We start from the raw sequence: 24,183 nt of genomic DNA on the forward strand, positions 1-24,183 counted from the left end.
CACCTGTTGTTTCTGTAAGTCAAAGTGTAATGTTATATACTACTTGTTATGTTCTGTCTACCCATTGCCTTCTTGTATGGTAGCATATCAAAACCCCTAATCCCTGGTGGTCAGCCACTTGTTAGTGGCCATTATATTTCTGCGTTCCAGTTTTTAGTGAATTGTTAATAAACTATATGCATTCACATAACTGAACATCTGTGTAATGAGCTTGCTTTTGTGAGAGCACCAATATTTTACCTAAAACAGAGAGAGAGGGATTGATGGATCGATAAATCGAAAAATAGATGTTAGCTGGCATGATTTGTCTTATAAAGCATAGCAATGTTTTTGGATTTACTTAGCACATAATGGGTTTGGGGATATTATAAAAGTAACAGAGACATGAAAACGAATACCAAGAGGTAAAAGTCCGTACAATAGCCTCTATTGGTCGGCACCAGGATTTTAAAACTCTGTATGAGCTACTCTATTAGTCGCCAGCAGGGGCCTTGTCTGCCATTAACCAATGAAGTGCAGGTGCCGAACACAGGAATGGGCAAATATTCGTGGAATACGAAGATTTTTTTCCCCCCACGACGACGAACACGAAAAGTTTTCCGGCGCCCAAGTCTATTCAATATGCATTTCATAGCTGTTAATAGTTCCACATCTGTTGGGACTGTTCTGACCAATGAACCTATATCCTGGCTGACAACATCTGGATTTGTGTTCCATAGGATATCCTGACCACTGTAAGCTGCTAATAACTATGTATGCCTAATGAGCAATTCACGCATTTTACTTGAGCAAAAGGGAGGTTCTGGGAACGTAAAACAGGAAGTTAGGTTATTACACATTTTGGGCTGACCCATGTATGAAATGAAATACTGTGTATGTCAGTATTCGGAACCAAAATGTTGTTTAGCATGTCACTGTAGCGGATTCTCACCTTTGCGTAAATAGTGTCATTTGATTAAAGGTCATTTTATTCCATTTAGCGAAATTTGTGGAATCCGTTTGGTAAAACTAAATTTGATAAGCAAAACAACTAGAAAGTCACAAATGCATATTATTTATTCCATCAAAACTGCATTGCAGTTTTCCAGTCACATACTTGAAATTTATTTGCAGCCCATCCAAATGTGCCTGTACAACATGCATTTGGTTTTATGTGCAATATCTTGCCAAAGCTTTACTACACAATCTCTGATATTTTAACCTGACAATAATACATCTTCCTAAAAGCTTACTTGGAAGTATTCAATCATATAGATCATTTCCATTTCAAATTAGTGCAAATAAAAAGATTTCAGCCTGAGCAACAAATTTGAATTACAATGTAAATCGTTAAAAATAAAAACAAAAAATAATAAATGACTCTGCAAGTGATTATAACATATATTTAGTATAATATTAGTACATATTATATACAGTGTTTTTTTAAATAAATAGTTACATTTCTCAGCCCTGGACAATATATTAAAAAATTAAAAGTATTAAGTTCACGTGGTTATGGAATGTTCAACATAAAGAAAAAAAAAAAAGATGCATTTTATGAGAAAACGGTAACTCAGATCAACGTAGTTTGAGACATCTGCACTTGGAGAGGGATTCAAGGCACGTTCTTGGCAAATCAAAGTTATGTTTTAGCAGATCAGATCTACAATAAAAGAAACACAAATTGATATTAAAATGTAAACCAGTAATATATATATATATATATATATATATATATATCTTTAAAAGTATGTTTACATAAATAGCCCATGTGCACAGAATGCACATATCGTATGAAAATGTACAATATTTTTCAAGACACAGACATTTTCTTTACCGACTAACATTGTTAATTACCAAAATAATCACTTAAAGAATAAGCACTATAGTGTTAATTACTCACTCTGGCATTTACCTGCTGTAAGCAGTTTTGGCATTTTGAATAGATGTCCTCAGAGACCCTAAAAGTTTGGTGCTTTTTTAAAGAAAAAGTTTTTTTCTTTAAAAAAGCACCAAAAAAACATGCTGCCACTCTGCCCCCCCCGAGATATGCTGCCACTGTCCTCCCTCCCCGAGATATGCTGCCACTGTCCTCCCTCCCCGAGATCCGCTGCCACTGTCCTCCCTCCCCGAGATCCGCTGCCACTGTCCTCCCTCCCCGAGATCCGCTGCCACTGTCCTCCCTCCCCGAGATACGCTGCCACTGTCCTCCCTCCCCGAGATACGCTGCCACTGTCCTCCTCTGCCCCCCCCCAACTTACCGGAGCAGACTCCCGGGTGTCTTGCGGGGTCGGCGGGGTACATCTACGCAATACAACTTCCGGTGCCGGCACCGGAAGTTGTATTGCGTAGATGTCCCCCGCCGACCCCGCAATACACCCGGGAGTCTGCTCCGGTAACTCCGGGGGGGTGCAGAGGTAAAACGCATCCGCACGATGCGCTTAGACAACCTCCCGTGCCGGCACCCCCCCTGTGGGAAGTGCTGGCAGGGGAGGCTGTCTGAGCGTATCAGACAGTAGGATACAGGTCCCCTGCACCGCTGCGGGGGATCTGTATCCTAACCCCGCTGCCTGCCCGGCGCCCGGGACTGCATGTCCCGGGCGTCGGGCGCTAGACCCCGAATATAGGCCGCACCCCCACTTTAAGTGGGGGGAAAAAAGTGCGGCCTATATTCGAGCCAATACGGTATATCAGTGAATAACAGAGGTTATCATTATGATATATTTATGCTGAGTGGACTAAACATTTTGTCAATGGTTATACTAATCTATGCAATCTTAAGGGTATTATTTTAATATACATATGCATGTTAGCAACACTTTTTGTGTCTACTTACGCTAGGATCTTTTATTGTGAGCATAATGGGCTCAAAGCCAACCGCGTTAACAGCCTTGCACATCTTTTGTAATCTGAAAAAATGAACATTGCAAATTAATTGATTTTTCAATTAATCAATATAGCACTGGAACAAATTAAAACTTAAAAAAATATGTATATAACATTGTGTCTATCATATTTTCTGCGCACGATTAGGTCTTGCCTGGATTAAATACATTTACCACTATCTTTCGATATTACTTACAAGCTGGTGTTGAACAGTCTTTAGTATTGTGGTAGACTCTAAAGAAATGCTTGTTGCATTCTGCTGAAAATGTCACAGGACCTGCTTAAAATAAAAAAATGATTGGGGTTATTACAGGTGTCCTTTTCAGTTACATGAAATGCATCTATACACTATCCACTGTACCTTGTATATTTGATGTTTTTTATTAAAAAAACAAAACCTTTGCATCAAATGTTAAACTGATGTTTTTTCCCTTATAAGTTAATTTGTTTTAATTCTAGTCATGAGTTAAAAGTAAAAGGGAGAAATGTATTCCATAGTGAACGAAATTTCAAAGAAATATATTTGGTAAAAATATGGTTTTCTGCATGTACTGAAAAAACAATCAAAGAAAAAAGTATGCATTTAATGTAACAAGTGAGGGGTGGACAGGAGAGAACCGGTGAAAGATAACTAGAAGACAATGTTCAAGATAAGACAAAATTTGTAACAAAAAAAAAAAAGTTTAGCTTGGGCAAGAACAGACAACACTTAACTAGCTTGTCATACAGTGAATCACCACTCAAAATAAGTCACTTATTTTCACTTGTGTCATTACAGAGGAAACATTTCCACCAATATACTGTTAAGGCTGAATGTTTATATACACCTAGTCTACAGACATTCAAACTCAACACATTTCGTATTGTCGTACATATCTTAAGTCAATTAAGGCATCTACTCATTTCAGGTCAAAGTTAATTTTAAAACAATTTATAACAGATCATTTTTCACCTCTAGTTCACTATATCAGATATCCAGAGGATCAAATGCTTGGGCTAGACTTTCACAAGCTTCTCACTTAGCTGGAATCTTAGACCATTCCTCCTGATAGAACTGGTGTAACTCAGTTTGTGGGCTTTCTTGCTCAGTGGTATACAGTGGCATATATGGGTATAAGGCATTTCTGGAGGCAGAGTGGCATATAGGAGGTTAAAAGGCATAACATGGGGCAGATGGCATATAGGAGGGTATAAGGCATGCCTGGGGCAGATGTGCATTACTGGGGGCAGTTTGGTAAATAAAAGGAAATAAAAACAAAAAAAAATAGTTTACAAGAATTAATATTTAATAGTAAAACTTTTTTCCTATAGGGTCGTCTTATAATCAGGGTTTTTCTTTTTTTTCCTAATTTAATATTCAGATGTTGGGGGGTCGTCTTATAATCAGGGTCGTCTTATAATCGAGCAAATACGGTATCTTTTTTAGCAAATTAAACATAATTGTACTTTTCAGGTACTGTTGGATCTGGGGAGAGCTAATAATACTGGCCCTCTTTCTGTCTAACCCAACATGTTAAAAAAAAGATATCTGCAGGCACACATTAAATAAGTAGTTGTAATTAAATGATTTAGTTAAATACTAAGAAAAACAGTATGGCAGTTTTCTCTAGGAGTGAGCTCAAGGAAAAAGCACATTGACAGTTGGACGTGGCAACCTTCAAATCACATCATTAGCTTGAAGATGATGTTTAGCTCTATTTGTGAGCTGATCTTTTAATCTAAACGATGAATATGTAAAACATTTAAAAGAAAAAGCATTGTATCATCCCTACCTGTAAAATGATTTAAGAACTTGTCTTTTAAAGTTGGATCTCGAGAAAATATTTCTGAAAAATATAAAAAAAAATGCAAATCAACAGTTATTGAATCTGTAAATATACACTATCAACAGTTCAGGACCTCAAATGGTTAAACTTTCTGTTCTGAAAACTTTTGTAAAAGGCACTATATGTACATTATTTCTAAAAGCTGGTGGATCAACTAAGCATCAGAACATATCTGAAGGCAAGACCTGTGTGTAAAAATGTAAGTTAAATTAATACTGGATTTACTATTTAAATGAATTCAATTACTGTTGTGTTGAGATTAAAATGCTTTTTCATATACAATAAAATAGAAAAGTTAATTATTTTTCCCCTTCATATTGTTTGTTTTAACTTTATACAGCCAGTAATTCATAAAAAAGTATTTCATTTCATTGTCTTAATCCTGATGTGACCTACTTTGGGTCCTGAAAAAAAGTTTTGGCATATTTGGTGACTGGTTTGCATTTGACTACAGTGCTGTATGTAAAAATAGATTGATGCTTTTTATCATTATATAATTTTCTTTTACCCTCAAAATAACATGGAAATTAGTCATGCGATTCAAGTGAACATCAGATATTCCTGTGGAATGTATTGTAAACATAAAGTCAAAGCAGATGATTAACCCCTTCACGACCGGCGTTTGAGTACTGCGATTTCCCTTGAAGGGTGCAGTTTTTTTAAAATATTTAAATTCCGTGCTTGTGATTCGCTTCAAAGCGATCATGTGCAAGGAATTGAGGGGGAGTGGCTGCTACAGATCGCTGGGGACACCCAGCGGTCAGTAGCAGCCGCCCCTCGCGATACCAGCATTCATAGCGATGCTGGATCGCACATCATCAATGACCTGGTACGTCCCGGTCTGGCGGTGACCTATGACCCGGAAGTACCATGTACGTCCCGGTCTTGAAGGGGTTAAAATAGTGTCATTATTTGTATTTATAGGGTTAATTTTATATATATATATATATATATATATTTTTATAGTGATTTGTGACATAAACAACATGGTCTATGGAGTCACATTATATGTGCAAATAGGCCAAAACAAACTGAAAAATATGTCCGAATTATAACTATTATAATTATTTAATTATTGAAGGAAATTTTGTTTCCAGCACATTCGGTTTGGCCTAAAATTCAGGTGCATTTTAATTTAGGAATGAAATATGTTATTCGGTGCCCACATTCGCTCTCTCTCATAGTTACATAGGTCTTTTTTCAACCTTATGAACTAAGTCCATCCAGTTCAACCCTTCTACCTAACCTTCCTATTCTTGATCCAAAAGAAGGCAAAAAAACCCTAATTAACCTACTTCGAATTCCTTCTTGACTCCAAGAGGCAATCGCATTTCTCCTTGGATCAAGAAGCTCTAAAATATTAATGTTATTCTATTTATTTCCCTGTATATTGTGCCTTTTTAAGAAAATATTGAGGCCCCTTTTGAAGGTATCTAATGTATTGGATAACACCACCTCCCTTGGAAGTGAATTCCATACCTTTATTGTCCTCACTGTAAAGAATCCCTTCCTTTGTTGTCTATGAAACCTGCGTTCTTCCAGTCTCAGAGGGTGACCCCTTGTTCTTTGTATATTTCTGTTAATGAACAGGCCACTGAAGAGCTCTTTATATTGGCCCTGCATATATTTGTATAATGTTATCATATCCCCTCTGAGACTCTGTTTTTCTAGCGTATATAATTTTAACTTTTTTAGTCTCTCTTCATAACTAGTATCTCCCAATCCTCTTATTAATTTTCGTAACCCTCCTTTGCACTTTTTCTAATTTCATAATGTCCTTTTTAAGGACCGGTGCCCAGAATTGTACCGCATATTCAAGGTGAGGTCTTACCAATGACCTATAAAGAGGCAAGATAATATCCTTCTCCCTTGAATCAATACCTCTTTTTATGCATGCCAAACCCTTATTGGCCCTCGCAGCTGCTTGCTGGCATTGCGCACTGTTGTCAAGTCTGTTGTCAACCGTTATTCCTAAATCCTTCTCATTGGTAGTTTCCCCCAAGGATATTCCATTTAAAGAATCGGTTGCATTTTTATTATTTTTACCATAATGCATAACTTTGCATTTCTCTATATTGAACCTCATCTGCCACTTGCACGCCCAGTCCCCAACTCTGTCTAAATCTTCCTGCAAAGAAAAATCCTCAAGATTAGTCTGAATTATCCGGCCTAATTTTGTATCATCAGCAAAAACTGTGACATGGCTCTCAATGCAGCTTGGAAGATCATTTATAAATAAATTAAAAAGAAGAGGACCGAGGACAGACCCCTGAGGCACTCCACTTAATACCTGCGTACAGGCTGAGAAATATCCATTCTATCTTTTAGCCAGTTTCTGATCCACATACAGACATTTGCCCCTAAGCCTATTTCTGTTAATTTATAGAGTAGCCTTTTATGCGGAACCGTATCAAATGCCTTAGCAAAGTCCAGATAAATCACATCTACAGCCACCCCCAGGTCTATATTTTTTACTAACTTACTCATAGACTGCTAATAGGTTGGTTTGACAAGACCGGTCTTTCACAAATCCACTAATTAGACTTCTACTAATTGGATTATGGATCAAGATATGATCTTGAATGTATACCTTTAGCAACCCAAATAACTTCCCCACTACCGATGTTAAGCTTACTGGCCTGTAATTGCCCGGTTGAGATTTTGATCCCGTTTTAAATATGGGCACAACATCTGCCTTGCGCCAATCTAATGGAACTATGCCCGAGCTGAAAGAATCCCTAAAGATTAGTAATAATGGTTGGGCCAGAATTAGGCTTAGTTCCTTCAGTACCCTTGGGTGTATACCATCCGGTCCAAGGGCCTTGTCTACCTTAACAGTATTTAATTGCTTGAGCACTTTTTCTTGTGTCAGCCAATCCCATGTTTGCTGCAACGGTTCCTTAAAATTAGCCAGCAGGGGCTCCGTCATTGGTTCTTCCTTGGTATAAACAGAAGAAAAAAAAGCATTTAAGCCGTCGGCTGTCTCTCTGTCCTCACTAAACAAATTTCCGGTTTCAGATAATAACGTTACCAACATTCTCTACCTTTAACTTTTTCCCATTTACATACTTAAAAAAATTCTTGGGATTGGTTTTACTTTCCTTGGCAATAAGTTTCTCATTTTCTAGTTTAGCCATTTTAATCTCCTTTTTGCAGACTTTGTATGCCATAAATGATACTACCGATCCCTTGTTTTTATAATGCTAAAATGCCAATTGATTATTCCTTATTTCCTGTTTTACTTTCATACTCTCTAAATGTTACCCTACCATTGCTGCCAACCACTTCTGCATCGTTTTCCGCATCATTTATTCCCTCATCATTCTCCATTCTCTTCCCTCATCTTTTCTATTTGCCATCTACTATCTTCAATGTTCTATACATAGAATCCGGTGGGAACTTCCGCCAAAATGAACATGCTGGTAATCTTCCATGAGAGGGCTATCAGAGACATTGTTTTTAAAGGCTTCAAATTAAAATTGTAGTACAGCATTTTTAGCTTTTAGCATTGACTGGTTACTGGTGGATTGTTACTACTAGAAGGACACTTATGTATGTTATTGTCCTGCCAGTCTCATTGTTGTCGCTAGATAAGGTGCGGAGCTGCTAGGTAAAGGTATTGGTGCTGGCTTTTTGATGTTGCTATTGATGCTACTGATAAGGTGGTTTGTGATGTAAATTATTGTGTTGTTTTTGCTGTCGTCAGTAATGCCATTGGTAAACTAGTTGATGACTGGATTGTAAGCTTGCAAGAGCAGGACCTTCTTCTTTTTTGCTATTGCTGTTTGCTATTGTTTGTGATTTTAAAATATTTTACTCACTCTGGTGTAACAGCGCTACTGAATCTGCTGAAGCTATATAAATAAATGTAATTTAATGGTAAGGCAATTGATGAAGGCACTGTTTATGTCATCACTGTATCGATTATGTCATTTGGTGCTGCTCGGTGGCTCAACTTTTCTTACCACTGATTGGCTAATTGAAGCAGTAGCAGGAAAGTGCCTTAATTGAAATCAAATGGAACCCCCCTCCTCTCCTGCAAAATGGACCACACAAAAACTCTACAGGAGCATGCAGCTATCATGTGCATTAAAGTGCAAAGGATGGCTGGCGTGTCTAACTATTGGAGTGAGACCAAAACCTGCTCATTCAAAGTCTGTACACGCAATATCAGCTGGATCTTTATTTACTGTTCTACATCTATCAAATACAATTGTAAAACTCAAATGTTACTAATGTCAATTGGAAGTTAACAAACCTACCTAACCAGTTCTGATTCTGGACACCAAGAACCCGCAGTACAATTATTAGTAAACTTTTGCTATTATTTGCCTTCTTCAGGTAGTTTTGTATTTAACAACATACATGTGTTAAAATATAATAGCTTAAGCCAAATATGCAAAATGTTTGTCTCAATCAAATTAAATAAAGAAAAATATTACATTTCCATACATTAAAACAGTATACTGAGATGTATAAGATCTCATCCATTTCTTTTGTAAAGCCCATGTATCGCTGACTGAAATAGCTATAAGTGGCAAATGATTATTAGCAATATAGATGTCACACACATCATGTTCATACCATAATTTTCGCATAAGCAAAGCATAAGTATAGTAAACATTGTTTACTGTCTCTATAGCAGTTTATTTTATTATTGATGAAATACATATCAATAGAAGTTACACATATTTCTCTTTGAGATTTTCAAAAAGGATACGTCACTTCACAAAAGTATTGCCTGATGTGTCCCATGCATCAGACAAAAGAGATCTCTGGGTTTCACTGGTCTGGAGTGGTTTTGCAATGTTTTGACTAGGCCCGTTAGTTCCAGTGAAAGGTAAGATTAATGATACAGCATACAAACACATTTTAAAAAACTATGCTTCCAACTTTGTGACACTAGTTTGAGGAAGTCTCTTTCTTGTTTCAGCATATCTGTGGCCCTGTGCACAAAGCAAGGTCCATGAAGACAGAGTCCTGACTATAACCCCACTGATCACATTTGTCCTCTTTCAGGTGAATGTACACAAATTCTCACAGACACACAAGACAAGAATTTCTAGTTTTTATAAATGTAAATATAAATTTCATCTAATAATGCATTTTGCTTTCATAAAATATCTGAATAGGTTAGTTACATTTTTATGAAAGAAAACAGAAACTTTGTTTTAGACCTATAATACAATATGCCAGGGGTGTCCAACATGCGGCCCTCCAGCTGCTGCAGAACTACATCTCCCATACTCCTCAGCCAGCCCCTTAGCTGGAAGAGAATTATGGGAGATGTAGTCCTGCAGCAGCTTGAAGGCCGGAGGTTAGACACCCTTGCAATATGCCATTTTGTTCGAATTGGTAAAAGATGTTTTTATTTCATTGAATGTATAATAACTTGATGTCACATATGCAAAATTTTATTCACATATGCAAAATTAAGTAAAATTAGGTAATGTTAAATTGTGTACAAAACATTTGAACGTATAAAACTCATTTTGATTTTCAGTTTCATTAAGTCTGTTGCTTTGCTTATAAAAATACGTAGCAAATTTGTGTCTGTAAGAAACCAAGCCTATATTTTCATTTTTAGCAATTATGCCATGAATAAATATTACAGTACTTTACTACAGGACTATATATATTTGACCGGTTCCTCTTAAGGCAGCACTAAAAGTGAAGTTAACGAGTGAAAAAAAGATTAGGGAAATGTCGCTGGAAGAGGAGTTAAAGGCAGGGGTTAAGAAGAGAATAAATTAATTTGAGAAGGGAGTATTGTGGTAAAATAAAAGGAAAGCAGGATGCACATTACTAACATTTTTAGATGGAATAAAATGAGACATAAAGTGAAAAACTGTGGTGTGGGATCACTAAGTAAGTGGAGATGCAAGTCTTACAGGTTTACAGAAAGAACAACTGGAAGAGGTAGGTGGGAGTTGAACATAAAGAGGAAAGAAGGAAACCTTTGGGGTCTGAGAGTAACAGAAGAGAGAAAATAAAGAGAAAATAATTGAGAAAGAAGAACAATTAAAGGAATAATAGTCTTAGGAAAATGTTATCGGCAGACAGTGAATTAATAAAAAATGGAAATAGTAAGAAAGATCTATAAGGAGAAAAAGAGTTTTGATGGATTATGGGGGTTTAAATCATAGGGGTGAAGTGAAAAATTAAGGAGAGGCATTTAATTGAGCATAGGGTTAATTTCTTGGTGATATGAAAATTAGGTTACAGCCATTGCAACAAAGTATCACATGAAGGTAATGAAATATGTTAAATGGACAAGTACAGTTCCTTAAATAGCTGTCATGCTGCAGAACCCACAGGCTTAATTTGGATATAGCTGCTGCAAAAAATGTTTTTATTTTTTCTTGAAGAGCTTTTATTTGATACATAAATGAGTAAATATTTCCATTACCTGACAACACATTAAATATAATGGGTGCTTTTCATGGCTGACAGGGATGAATGAGTTTCTTTTATACTGAAACAAAAAGTGTTTTCTGAAATAGTTTTGCAGTTATCTATTAAGGATTAAAAGGCTTATTTACTGGACAGCGGGTTGTTTTGCGTGACTAATTCTATCTCACTAAACAAACTATTCAGGCAAGAGAAACTTACTGACATTTGCCCTTGAAGATGTTTTATTGCAGTAAAAAAATAATTTCTGATCTCGGTTCAATTTGCCATTCAGTAATAAACTTTATCACCAGGAATCCTTGTGAAGAGGGAAAATGTATTTCTAACAACAATGAGAAAAATGAATACTTGCCAACAATTTCTCACATCCCCTTCCTGCACAGTTCCCTTGCCACTTGCCCCCCTTAAAGGAATATTTCAGGTCCTCTAGATCTCATACTTCCTCATTCAGTGGCTTTCTGCCCTAGAGCCCGATTGACCAAGGACCACATCATGTAGTAGACTTACTTGATCTGTAGCTGTTCTACTCTTGTCATAAAATGTGCCGCCTGTGGAATATGGTTTAATGTGACATAGCAAAGAACCGGTTCTACTGCAAATATGTATTATCTGGTTGATCCAGTGCAGTGCCAGCTCCACTCTTCCACCATCCATTTGCACCTAGACAGGAAGAGCGGGAGGACTTCATGGCACAGAATATGTTATGATTTGCAGGTAAGCCTCGTTCTTTTTGCCTTGCTTCACTGCACTCCCTTTTCTTTCCCTCCGAGTAACATGGGCTTGAGTGCCTAGTCACAGGCACATGCTGCACAGGAGCTTGTACCCTGGTGGTGAAAAGACTGCAGCCCTCAGACAGCTAAAATGTCTTGAAGTGTAATGGCTGATTCTAGGTAGATTTAGAGGAGCTTAAGTGCCTAGTTTTTTCCACTCCTGTGTTGTGTGGTATACGTGATATTAAGCTATGCTATACACTATATTTTTTGCCAACTGTCGTGATATGAATCGGACGTCTTGACTAAGAGTTATGTGCCACTCGCCAACAGTCCAATGTCACTACAGATTTGTTCATCATTGGCTGCATATGCTTTGTGTCTATTTTACAGTAAAACATGGTTTGCACATGAGCACTGACAAGGCCATTAATTAGGTAGGGCATAATGTGATGCCAAAGCTTAATATGAATTGAAAAGTGCAGGCTGCCTGAGCGGCGCTGTAATTATCCATTGCTGGACAGTAGATAGGTATAGGGGTCACTCAGGGGTTACGGTAGGTCAGGGCACTTGGGTTTTAGAGGGCTGGTGCAGCTAAAACCAGTTTTAATGTTGTCAGGCAGGTAGGACAGATAGCACAGCTATGCTGTAGCGCGAGAGAAGTTTGTATTTGAATAAATAAGCAGCATGCAAGGTTTATTCTCTTACCTCATTTTAAAATCTCGGAGGGCTGTTGCTGAGCGAGCGTCACACCCTCCCCTCCCTAAAAATACAATTATTATGTTATACTGTTGTAGCTTTTATAAGGGTAAAGGTCGCCTCCAGTTTGAGGTGGACAGAGGCTTGGTGGTTATACAATCTGGCTAAGGAAGCGAGGATTGTATTTTGTGATATATTTAATTGTTTGTTATTACGTTTAATGGTTAATGTTTTGTTAATGCCTCTTATACCCACTAATAAAGCTACGGACATTTTTATCCATTAAAAACTGTGTCTGTGGTTTCTTTAATTTATTGGTTAAGTGTTAATATGTACATGCAATTGACATGGGATGTGACGCCGTGAAGCAATGTAGAAGAGTCTGTAGTCACAGGCACATGCCTAGTCACAGGCACATGCTGCACAGGAGCTTGTACCCTGGTGGTGAAAAGACTGCAGCCCTCAGACAGCTAAAATGTCTTGAAGTGTAATGGCTGATTCTAGGTAGATTTAGAGGAGCTTAAGTGCCTAGTTTGTTCCACTCCTGTGTTGTGTGGTATACGTGATATTAAGCTGTGCTATATACTATATTTTTTGCCAACTGTCGTGATATGAATCGGACGTCTTGACTAAGAGTTATGTGCCACTCGCCAACAGTCCAATGTCACTACAGATTCGTTCATCATTGGCTGCATATGCTTTGTGTCTATTTTACAGTAAAACATGGTTTGCACATGAGCACTGACAAGGCCATTAATTAGGTAGGGCATAATGTGATGCCAAAGCTTAATATGAATTGAAAAGCGCAGGCTGCCTGAGCGGCGCTGTAATTATCCATTGCTGGACAGTAGATAGGTATAGGGGTCACTCAGGGGTTACGGTAGGTCATGGTACTTGGGTTTTAGCGGGCTGGTGCAGCTAAAACCAGTTTTAATGTTGTCAGGCAGGTAGGACAGGTAGCACAGCTGTGCTGTAGCGCGAGAGAAGTTTGTATTTGAATAAATAAGCAGCGCGCAAGGTTTATTCTCTTACCTCATTTTAAAATCTCGGAGGGCTGTTGCTGAATGAGCGCCCCCCTTAAAAATACAGTTATTATGTTATACTGTTGTAGCTTTTATAAGGATGAAGTGGGCAGAGGCTTGGTGGTTATACAATCTGGCTAAGGAAGGGCGGATTGTATTTTGTGATATATTTAATTGTTATGTTAAATGGTTAATGTTTTATCAATGCCTCTTATACCCACTAATAAAGCTACGGCCATTTGTATCCAATTTAAAAACTGTGTCTGTGGTTTCTTTAATTTATTAGTTAAGTGTTAATATGTACATGCAATTGACATGGGATGTGACACCGTGAAGCAATGTAGAAGAGTCTGTATTATATAATATAAACTTTAAATATACATATTGTATTTTTGTTCTTTACATTCATTTTTAATGTATTATTATTATTTAAGGCACATCTGAGTTTCTTTCAAAGAAAAAGAAAAGTAAGCTATAATATGAAAAAAAATTATATCTTTATACAAGAGTGAATAGTGCAGCCTTAGAAAGAATGGTATCTAAAGTATTTTGTGCTTACTTTAGGCTACGCTAAAAATATTACACAGTCTAGAATTGTTTTCTTCTTTAACAGTGTATCTATTCATCCTATACTTTCAATAAAGGCTGTTGTTTTATAGATGTCTTAATGAGAGTGAAACTTTAAAGATAATTGGGGTTACGACATTCGTAAGCAGTCATTGTTGATTTTACTTTTATCAATGAAATATTTTTTTTCTTAAAGCTTTATTGAGTTCTTAAAACAATTGTACATATTATAAATGATTTGATATTTTATGAAACTCTAAAACACCTCAATGCTTGAAAAAGAAATCCTATGGAACAAGAAAATGTAATTAACTTCAAATCAACTTGGAAACCGAAAAGTAAGTTTGATAAACTAGGAATTTGCTTAAAGCTCACCTTTTGAAAGCAGGAGAGATGAAGTAGGCATGGCCTTGTAGTAGCTTTTTCCACTGACATTTATGTAACAAGGTTTTTTGGGAAGCACCAGTAGTTTATGTGCCTAAATATATGAGTGCCAATTTGAACCTGTTGCTTGGCTGTTTTTAGATTATGGCCCAATCATCCTCTGTGACAAAAGACTGAAGCTGGAAGCCGGACGTTGCGGGCAATAACTTCTGCCTCGATACTAGAAGGTGACTACATGATTATTGTAGTCTTCATGACTTGTATAATTGAACAGAATTACACTCTATCCCTCCATATGATGTAGTTCATAAGTTCAGAGTAATAAGTTAGCATTAGCTTAAATAATGAGTTAGCAAATATTTTATATCACCCCTAAACACAGTGGTCGATATTTATACATTACATTGGTTTCTCTAGTGATACCAGGAGGAGTTGTAGGAGATGTAAATATTTTTGGCTGCATACGGTTGTGAATGGTCCCTGACAACACACCTTGTTATAGCTGTTATCCAAAAAACATCAATATTGTTTTGAAGAGTAACCAAGATGAAAATGCTACTTTCAGTCTGAAAGGGCTACTTTCATACATTTTTAGAATAAAGATTTTTGCCCACATGTTGCAAAATGTTACCAATGCAATTCATAGTTTACTTTATGTTAGTAAAAAAACACTGCAATAAAGATGCATTTATTATTTGGATGTTAAATAAGATATCTGTGAGTGTTCCTCTGTGAAACCAGTGTCCAATATAAAGTAACCCTGGACCATGGCTGTTTATAGATCAAATTATGTATGCCAAAATATGGGGGAGTCTAATACCTGAAAACTTCTTAGTATATCGGTTTTCCTTTTTACTATATTGTCCCTTTTTCCACTTCATTTTAAACATTATTGACTTTGACACAAGTCAACATATTTAATAAATGTACCTAATTCAAATTCCTTGATTGAACACAAAATAAGAAAATGATTATCTACAAGGTGACCTTGGCAACTCCTTGGATACCTGGTCACATTGGAAGCCCTGCTAAAAGCCACTGCTATCCTTTAACAGCTCTGCATGCCAATCCTATCTCCTGCATTGTGAACTAGGGATCCTGCTTCAAGATCTATAACATTTAGGGTTTATCTGGCCCCTAATAAAACATTTTTCTCCTTAATACAGTGAAACTGTTAGTTTCATTGCTTTACGACAGATTTCTATTATTCTTATAATATCTACAGAAGATTATGTGAACTTTTAATTCCTAAATATATCATATTTTTGTTCTTTACATTATTATTTATAGCCTAAAGTACATCTGATTTTCTTTCAAAGAAAAAATAACTATACTATAAAAAAAAAATATATACATTCCCAAAGCATTTTGGTTAAATTGCTTTCTTTAGGATATGCTAAAAAATATAGCACAGTCTAGAATTGTTTTCTTCTTTAACACTAAAACCAGTGTATCTATTCATCCTATACTTTCAAAAAAGGGTGTTAGATCTCTGAATGAGAGTGAAACTTTAAAGATAATATGGGTTATGAGCTTTGTAAGCAGTCATGCATTGTTGATTGTACTTTTATCAGTGGAATAAATGTTGTTCTTTTTACTTAACGCTTTATTGAGTTTTTAAAACATTTGTATATATTATAAATGATTTCTTGATATTTAAACTCTAAAACAACCCAATGCTTGGAAAAGAAATCCCATTAAACAGCAAACTAACTTAATTAACTTCAAATCAATTTGGAAATATAAAAAAATGAAGTTTGGTAAACTAGGAATTTGTTTAAGATTATTTTTGGAAAGCAGGAGAGGTGTGGTAGGAGTGGCCTTGTAGAAGCTTTTTCCACTGGCATTTATGTAACAATATTTTTTAGTTTACAAATTGTAGTTTTTATGATTAATATATGTGGACTGCAAACTTGTTTTAAAATAACATTATTTTTTTTTCAACTGTCAGGACACTTGTTTTCAATCAGATTATTTTTTGTGCATTTTCTTCATGATTTATGTAAGCAAACAGAATTCAATTTTTTTTTTCTCATAAAGTAATAATTCTTCATACAATGTCATTTGAGATCATAGTATGTTTAAAGATTTAAAGAGTTGTGGCTGAAATAATTTAGTAGGCTAATGTTTTATATCACCCCTAAACACAGTGGTCAATATTTATTAGCAGTAATATTCCATTGGTTTCTCTAGTGATACCAGGAGTTGCAAATATGTTTGCGTACAGTTGTGAATGGTCCCTGACAATGCTCCCCATTAAAATTATCCAATAAACACCAATATTGCTTACAAGAGTACTTCAGACTGGTGAATAATTTTCAGCTTCACTTTACCAGAACATTAAATGGAACATGGGAGAAAATATAAGAGAAAAGGGAAGTTAGGTTGGCCAGTTGTTGCATCCATCATTTACAAAGATTTGCAAGCATTGCCCTGAAGATTTTGGTTCTACCTTTTTTGTCTGTTTAACTAGGGCAGCTTGAAAAATGGTAAAATGTAGTTCCTTCCCAATTAGTGTCTTCCTGGGTATACATGTGTGACTGCCTGGGTATGTTATTATGTGCCTACACATTAGTATTTGCCTGGATATGGATGTGTGCATGTTAGTTTTTGTGTCTGTATGTTAGCGTCTGCCTGGGTATGCATGTGTGTGTCTGGCAATGTATGTTATTCTGTGTCTACCTGGGTATTTTAGTGTGTTTGTATATAGGTATGTAAGTCTGCTCTTTGGTACATTAGTGTGTGAACATCTGTCTTTGGGTATTTTAGTATGTGTGCGTCTGTTTTTTTGTATCAGGGTATGTTTGTGTGTGTGGGGGTTTGTATGTTAATGTTTCTGTGTGTGTTAGTGCTGAGTGTCTGGATGTGAGTCTTAGAGCTGAGTGTCTAAGCAAGTCCTATGCGTGCAATCTAGGTGCCAGGGTCTTGCATTTGGCGTGTGACCTGCGATTTATGCCTGCAACTTTGGCGCTGTCAATGCATGTGGGCGCTTCATGATGTGCTAACATGACTCCACCCTCAAGGTCGGTATGCAAGGGGTGGAGCCAAGTGGGCGGCAAAATTTGGTTTTGCCTAAGATGACAAAAATTCTTGCACCATCGCTGAAGGTGACCTGTCTACGGGGTAATTATGAATTCCAGTCATAATGTGCTCAGTGAAATCTACTTCTGCATTGATGTGAGAAGTTTCTATATATAGTGATATGACAATTTGTTTCCTCGTATATTTAATTTGAGATGTTAAAGTGATTGTGTATGCAGGCCTGACAATTAGTACCACTAGGTACATATAAATGCACACATTTAAGCACATATGCAATGTATAGCATTTCCTACTAACTGTGGTCCCAGCAAAAATTCCACCATGGGGAAGGAAGAGTTTTTTTTCATATTTTACCCATTCCTACAATGAACAGCACCCTTTATGTTAATATGGGAAAATATGGAGGAACAAAGAAAAAGACATTAAATGCTCGTTTCAATACTAAAAAGTGAAATCTACTTGTTTTTACAATAATTCCCTTTCATAAATCCAATCAATAAATCCAAAACCAAATTGTCTGTGGATTATATGTGATTTACTGATGTTAGTTCCTTTGAATAAAAAAAAACATACTTTTTTCAAAGTCTGCAATGACAGAGAATCAAAGACTTTTGCCTAGGGGTAACTAAAATGGAACGTCCTTATGACATGCTAGCATTTTCTAAAAATGTTTATTTATATTGCTTTGCAATATATTGCCACACTTTGATGACTATGTGATTAAAGAACATCTCATCTGACCAACCTCATACAACATCAACTGAAAAGTTGAAACCAATAACCTCTTTGTACCAACAAAGACATCTTTATAACTATACTTTTTCAACAGGAAGATGTCATAAGACAACGGACACTTTGTAAATTTCTAGGATCAAATGTGTACAGCCTTTATTTAGGAGATCAATGATGCAGTTCAAACAACTGTGATAAACAAATAATAATTTGTTAACTTGACATGCTTTACTTACTGAACTGTGATCCCCAATAACTGTACATTGTGGTTTTCATTGTTGTTCTATAGGGCCAACCATGCTCTTCCTGAAGCAGAAACGCACAGGGGTTGGACATTCATAAAGTAGTTTCAAGGAGTTTAAACTGTGAATCTCTTGTAAACTGTTCTATCAACTCTCCCTTTAGAAAATAAATCCCATTGAATTCTTTATTCATCATCAAGAGACATCTCTGGCAAATTTTCTTTGCAATAAATAAATACATAAATAAATAAAAATAGTTAATAATAATTTGGCCCTGCATAATATATAGAGAAATCTGAGAGGGCATCCCCCTCTAGTAAGTGGTCTTCACAGCATGCATTTGAAGTGTTTTCACTTGAAACAATAGACCATGTTTGTTTTTTTTAAAGTTAGAATTTGATGCTTCATCAAATGCAATGCACATCAAGAACTCTCCACTCAAGCAGCTGCATTGAGTTTTTACCAAATTAGTTCTTAAGCCACAACATAGTGAAGCCATGCATCAGAATCCTATAAATCCTTCCTTGCTAAACATATCAGAATATTTGAAGTGAAATGTATCCAGATGCCTGGTTCAATAACTTAAAGGAGCAAATTTAGTGACAGTTGTTGTGGAATACATTTTGGAACATACAGTTACTCAATTAAATTCTATACAAAAATATGAGGAAATATTTAAATAAATATTATTTCGTGTAAGCAAAATAGCTGCCCCCTATCTATTTTGGCTGGTAGCCATCTTACCTCCCCAGATGAAGTCTGACAGTTGAATACTTAAGACTTCTTTTTGAAGAGGAACAACATGTGTTTCTCTTACACTGAACAGAAGGCTGCATATTGGTCCTAGGCCAACTAGCAGCTTCATTATGATTTTGTTTCCTTTAATGTTACAGTTTGGTTTTGAATGCATGTGGGAAGAACATGGATAAATTAAAATTTTAAAGGATTTTTTTTGTAGCCACTATGGAAGCTATGAATAACTTTACTTGTCCTGAATAAAAATAAATAGATTTCCCCAGTTAAAGTATAAGTTGCTTGCATGGTTGTGACACCAGAATTATGAAAATTGTCCCAGTCTCCAAAGAGAAAAAAGGTGCCCCAACCTTCGGCGCTCAAAGGGTTAAATGTAAAATTTCACCACGTGCTGTAATTCTTGTGACGAAGCAGAGGCTCAGCACTCAAATGATAAGGTGAGTTTATTTCACGCAGGCAACATTTCAACGCACAGGTCTTTCTCAAGCCTTAGCCTTAGGCTTGAGAAAGACCTGTGCATCGAAACGTTGCCTGCATGAAATAAACTCACCTTATCATTTGAGTGCTGAGCCTCTGCTTCTTTATTTTGGATTTATTGAGGGACTTGGTGGTACCCTGGCTCGTGCACCATTTCACTGCTGAGTGCTGCATCCCAACCTTTCTTTATGTGTAATTCTTGTGAAGTCATAAAGTAATGTGTCTTCTGTTTGTACCATGTTAAGTAACATTACCGAATTCCTGAAGACATTTTGCTTTCCAATTAAATTGTATGTGGGGGGAATATAAATACTGTTTGTGAGTTTTATTTCAATTACAAATTTTAATTGAATCAGATGGCTTGATAAGGAAGGCCCTATGTACTAATATACTGTAGATATATACTCCCATTTAAGCCAAACATTTGAATTGACGTAAGCCCCTATTAATTAACACGTAGACACATGCATCATATCCATGTTTATTCACATATTTTTCGAGGTCAGATAATATGTGAAAATGAGTTACCTTGTATATGACATGACTAATTTCCCTAACAGATTTTGTTAAAACAAACACTCCCATTAAATCACTCACGCATTATAATCAATATGACACATTGAAACCTGCTAAATCCTGATTTGTACTTTTATACATATACTGTAACACATTTTGTTACCTTTTTTCTATATATAAAATGTAAAATGTTTGATTATTATTTATCTTGTATATACTAAGGTTGCTTTAGTTTATATTTATGTTTGTGCATTGTTATTGTATGCTGTGTTGATCGACATCTTTCTTTGAAAAATGATTAACCGTTTTGACTGTATCCAGAATGAATGATGTAACTTGATGGCTGTTGGAATGCTTCTATTGGTAAAAATGAGCCAATGATCACTTGTATCTAATGATTAGTTTCATCAACAGTGAAAACCACTGTATTGTTCTTAATTTGAAAGGGGATCTTTAAAACCAGCCCTGGAGTAGTTAGAACAACATTAGATGATGGTTGAAAGTGGACCTAAAACATTTGCGTTTGAAATACATTCCTCCACTGGCCGGGGGGGGGGCTGTAATAATTGACTTGTCCTCCACAATCAGTATGATGTGGATTTGTCAAGTGAGGCAGAAACTAGACCAGCATTATTGATTTTCAGACCAAATTGATTCATGGTTGGACACCAATGTAGCTCAAAGTCTTATCAAAACATATGTATATATACCGTATATGTGTGTGTGTGTATGTGTGTATACATATGTGTGTGTTTGTATATATATATATATATATATATATATATATATATATATATATATATATATTTCATTGAGACATAAAAAGTTTACAAGAGTGTAAATAAAAAGTAAACAATGTCTATATTTCCTTTGGCACAGAGATACATGATAGATAAATAGATGTATGGTCTTATACATAAGATGCATTTATCTTGATCATATCTTTGTTTCGTGATTTTCACGAAAACTTTCAATGCAAAAGTTTCTGTGTCTTCTCATATAGCCCATACACAGGTTCTTATCGAAGCTCTGTCTATTTGGAGTTTATCCCTGGCATGCAGGGGTTAAACCGCTTGTCTGGAACTAAATGGAAAAGGTCTGGGGCAGAGTAGGATCATGTAAAATGAAGCGGACAGAGTTGATAGAGAGAGGGCAGAACAAGCAGACCATGATCCCGACACGAAATCTGCTCAGCTCCACTAAACCGATTAAGAAACTCTGTGAAACGATCAGGAAGAGCGTAGAGTCGTTTCTCAAGGAAGATAAAACCGTGTTTTACGGATCAGATTAGAAGCATGTGTCTTCTTACCGACTCAACTTTCACAGCTGATGACATTCAAGATTAAAATAAATGAATGCTGAAGAGATCAAAAACTATTCAGGATACGCATGCATAATAAGAGTCAATTAGAATGAAACACTTACCTATGGGTCTCCTGCTGCTGGGTCTTGGGGCAGGGGCTGTCCTCTCCTTGGAGGATAGTCTGCGATCCGCTGAGTCCACGACGCTCTCACTATACCGCCTGGAAAGGATTTTTCCATTTTCTCTACTATTGTTACTGTCCCCAATGACCTGCACTATAAGATCAAGAAGAGTTCTCTTTTCGTTCATTTGCACTTGACTATTGCCTCGAACTGATGAGGTGACCAGTAAGAAAGAGATGGCCAGCAGAGCGTGCAACTTCCTTGCCCTCTGCATCTCTCCCTCTGCGATCCTGAGGAAGATAGATGGGGAAAAGAACCGTTATACATGCTAGCTTCTTTCCATTGTCATCTTCGGACTTTTCATGGTGCCAGACCCAGGACCTCTTTCAGTGTCCCAAGTAAAAAAATGATAAAAAAAATTGTAAACTTTGCTGTGATTTTCAACAGCTGGATAGATTAGGAATCTACTCACTTCAAACTAAAATCATCAAACAATCCGCACTCTCTCCACATCTTTCTCCATCTGATATTATCCACCCAGCTGGCTAACACTCCTCTAAGGGTAGGTTTATTCACAGCCTCTAATAGCATGGCAAAAAAAAAAATATATATCCTCCCTTAATTGACTACCCAGTCTCTCTCCTCCCTCAGGGCTGACTCTCATTCCACATCTTCCAGATCCCTTCAGGGCAACATTTATAGCCACGGATTAGAAAAAGGTATTAACAAGGCAGCAGAGATAATACAATCCTGGCTTTGTATGGGATTTACTTAGCTTTCTTCTCCATCACTATCGCTTGGTTCATAGAGAAAAAAAAATGTAAGTCAAGTTGGGAGAGAAGAGCTAAGCAGAAATCACAGAAGGAGTCAGGACTGGCTTGATGCTTTGATATAATTCTACACTAGTTTAACCCCTTGAGATGAAACAATTTTTTAGAGAAAAGATTATGGCAATGTAATGTCTAATATTGAATCCCACATTGATGCTGCCATATCATTACAGCTATAATGCAACAACTATTGATTGACACATTTCGTTTTTTGATACATTTTTGGACGTGGGTATCAAATATACTGGAAGGTATGTATGTGTAACAGCTAGATACATAGTAAAATGAAGCAATAATTTTTATGGAACCAGAGTTGTTATTCTTTTTTTTTTAATGAAAAATGATCAATGTTATTGAGTAGCACCTGTCTCAATATACACATTGCATTGGCAGTGGACTAATGATCACCTTGGTTTGAAAAGAAAAATAAAACATCTTGTTTTGAAACATAAAGAAGTTGAAAGCAACAACAATATGTATACAATTAAATAAAAAACAAACAACAATACAATCTCTATTTGTTCTAAACGTTCTTAAAACTTACCCACTGGTGCTAAGAATTTCTGTTCTGGTCCAAGTTGCTCAGGGTGTTCCCAAGTGCAGTCAGGTTAAAAGTAGAAGAGTATTTTGATGTGCCTACACCTGTCTTCTGTATATATATACATGTTCTCTAGGTGATTGTTCAGGCTAATACTATTGACTTTAGGTGGGTGGCAGGTAATGAAAACATCTTTGGTAATTCATTCTTTGAGTCACCCTGGTTCTCCATGGCATACAGTATTACCCTCCCCCGTTCCCAAGGGATAGCGATTGAAAGTCTTCTATTAGACTGACTCAGATCTATTCGTGAATTAGATTCTCCCTCTAGATCAGGAAATGCCTGTTAATAAAACTGCCAACATCAGACAGAATTTAGGAATTATGGGGATCCTCTGAGAATGACAAGAAAAGCTACGAAGGCGATTTATCTCCCGCCTGAGAGTTTGTAAAGATTACATACAGATTTCTATAATATATACAGACGAACATTAACAGTTTGCATGAAACTAGTACACATTAAATATAAATGATCTAATAGGGTTGTTCTAATGTATATTATATATAAGGGTGGACAATAAATATAAAAATATTGCTTGTATATTGCAAGAACTATAATAATTCTAATAATAATAACTATAATAAATATTATATATTATTTTAGCTCAAATTGCTTTAGAAACCAGGACACAATAGCATTCTCGATTTGTCTTTCTCCCCATCACTCTCCTTATCTCTTCCTTTTATCTCTTTAATTCTCTTTCTCCTCATCTCTTCATGGGATACCTTGGTATAGGCTCATTGATCCTCAGGTATATTGAAGTTAGCTTTTCCTAAGTGATGCTATTTGCAAACACCATTGTTTTGCTTCAGAATCTAGATCAATATACCCCCGAGGCATGTCGTTTTACAGCTGTATAGCTCACCACCTACTCCTTTCAGATTTAGACAAATTGCTGTCTTTATACTTCACAATTTAAAGAAGACCAGTGTCAAATTGATCATGATGATATAAATAAAACACAAATGAATACTCATATTGCACTAGACACTTTAATCACAATTAATGTGAAGATTAATTTTGCTCCCACCTGCAGTCAATCCTAAAGATAATCAAATTAAAAAATAAACCACCCACACACCCT

General features: G+C 36.3%; 1 protein-coding gene across 1 annotated transcript; it reads right to left on the reverse strand.

Annotated features, from left to right (window-relative positions):
* Positions 1-1,038: 1,038 nt before the first annotated feature.
* ALKAL1 (ALK and LTK ligand 1) lies at positions 1,039-22,200 on the reverse strand. Its single transcript, XM_053468242.1, has 6 exons — positions 22,144-22,200; positions 21,672-21,961; positions 4,638-4,691; positions 3,062-3,142; positions 2,816-2,888; positions 1,039-1,642 (listed from the first exon to the last, which is right to left on the reverse strand). Exons 1-5 carry the CDS (start codon positions 22,182-22,184, stop codon positions 2,827-2,829), a joined length of 528 nt encoding a protein of 175 aa, XP_053324217.1. The 5' UTR covers positions 22,185-22,200; the 3' UTR covers positions 1,039-1,642; positions 2,816-2,826.
* Positions 22,201-24,183: the final 1,983 nt, after the last annotated feature.

Source organism: Spea bombifrons, chromosome 5 (genome assembly GCF_027358695.1).
Source record: "Spea bombifrons isolate aSpeBom1 chromosome 5, aSpeBom1.2.pri, whole genome shotgun sequence".
In the NCBI taxonomy this organism is placed as follows: domain Eukaryota; kingdom Metazoa; phylum Chordata; class Amphibia; order Anura; family Pelobatidae; genus Spea; species Spea bombifrons.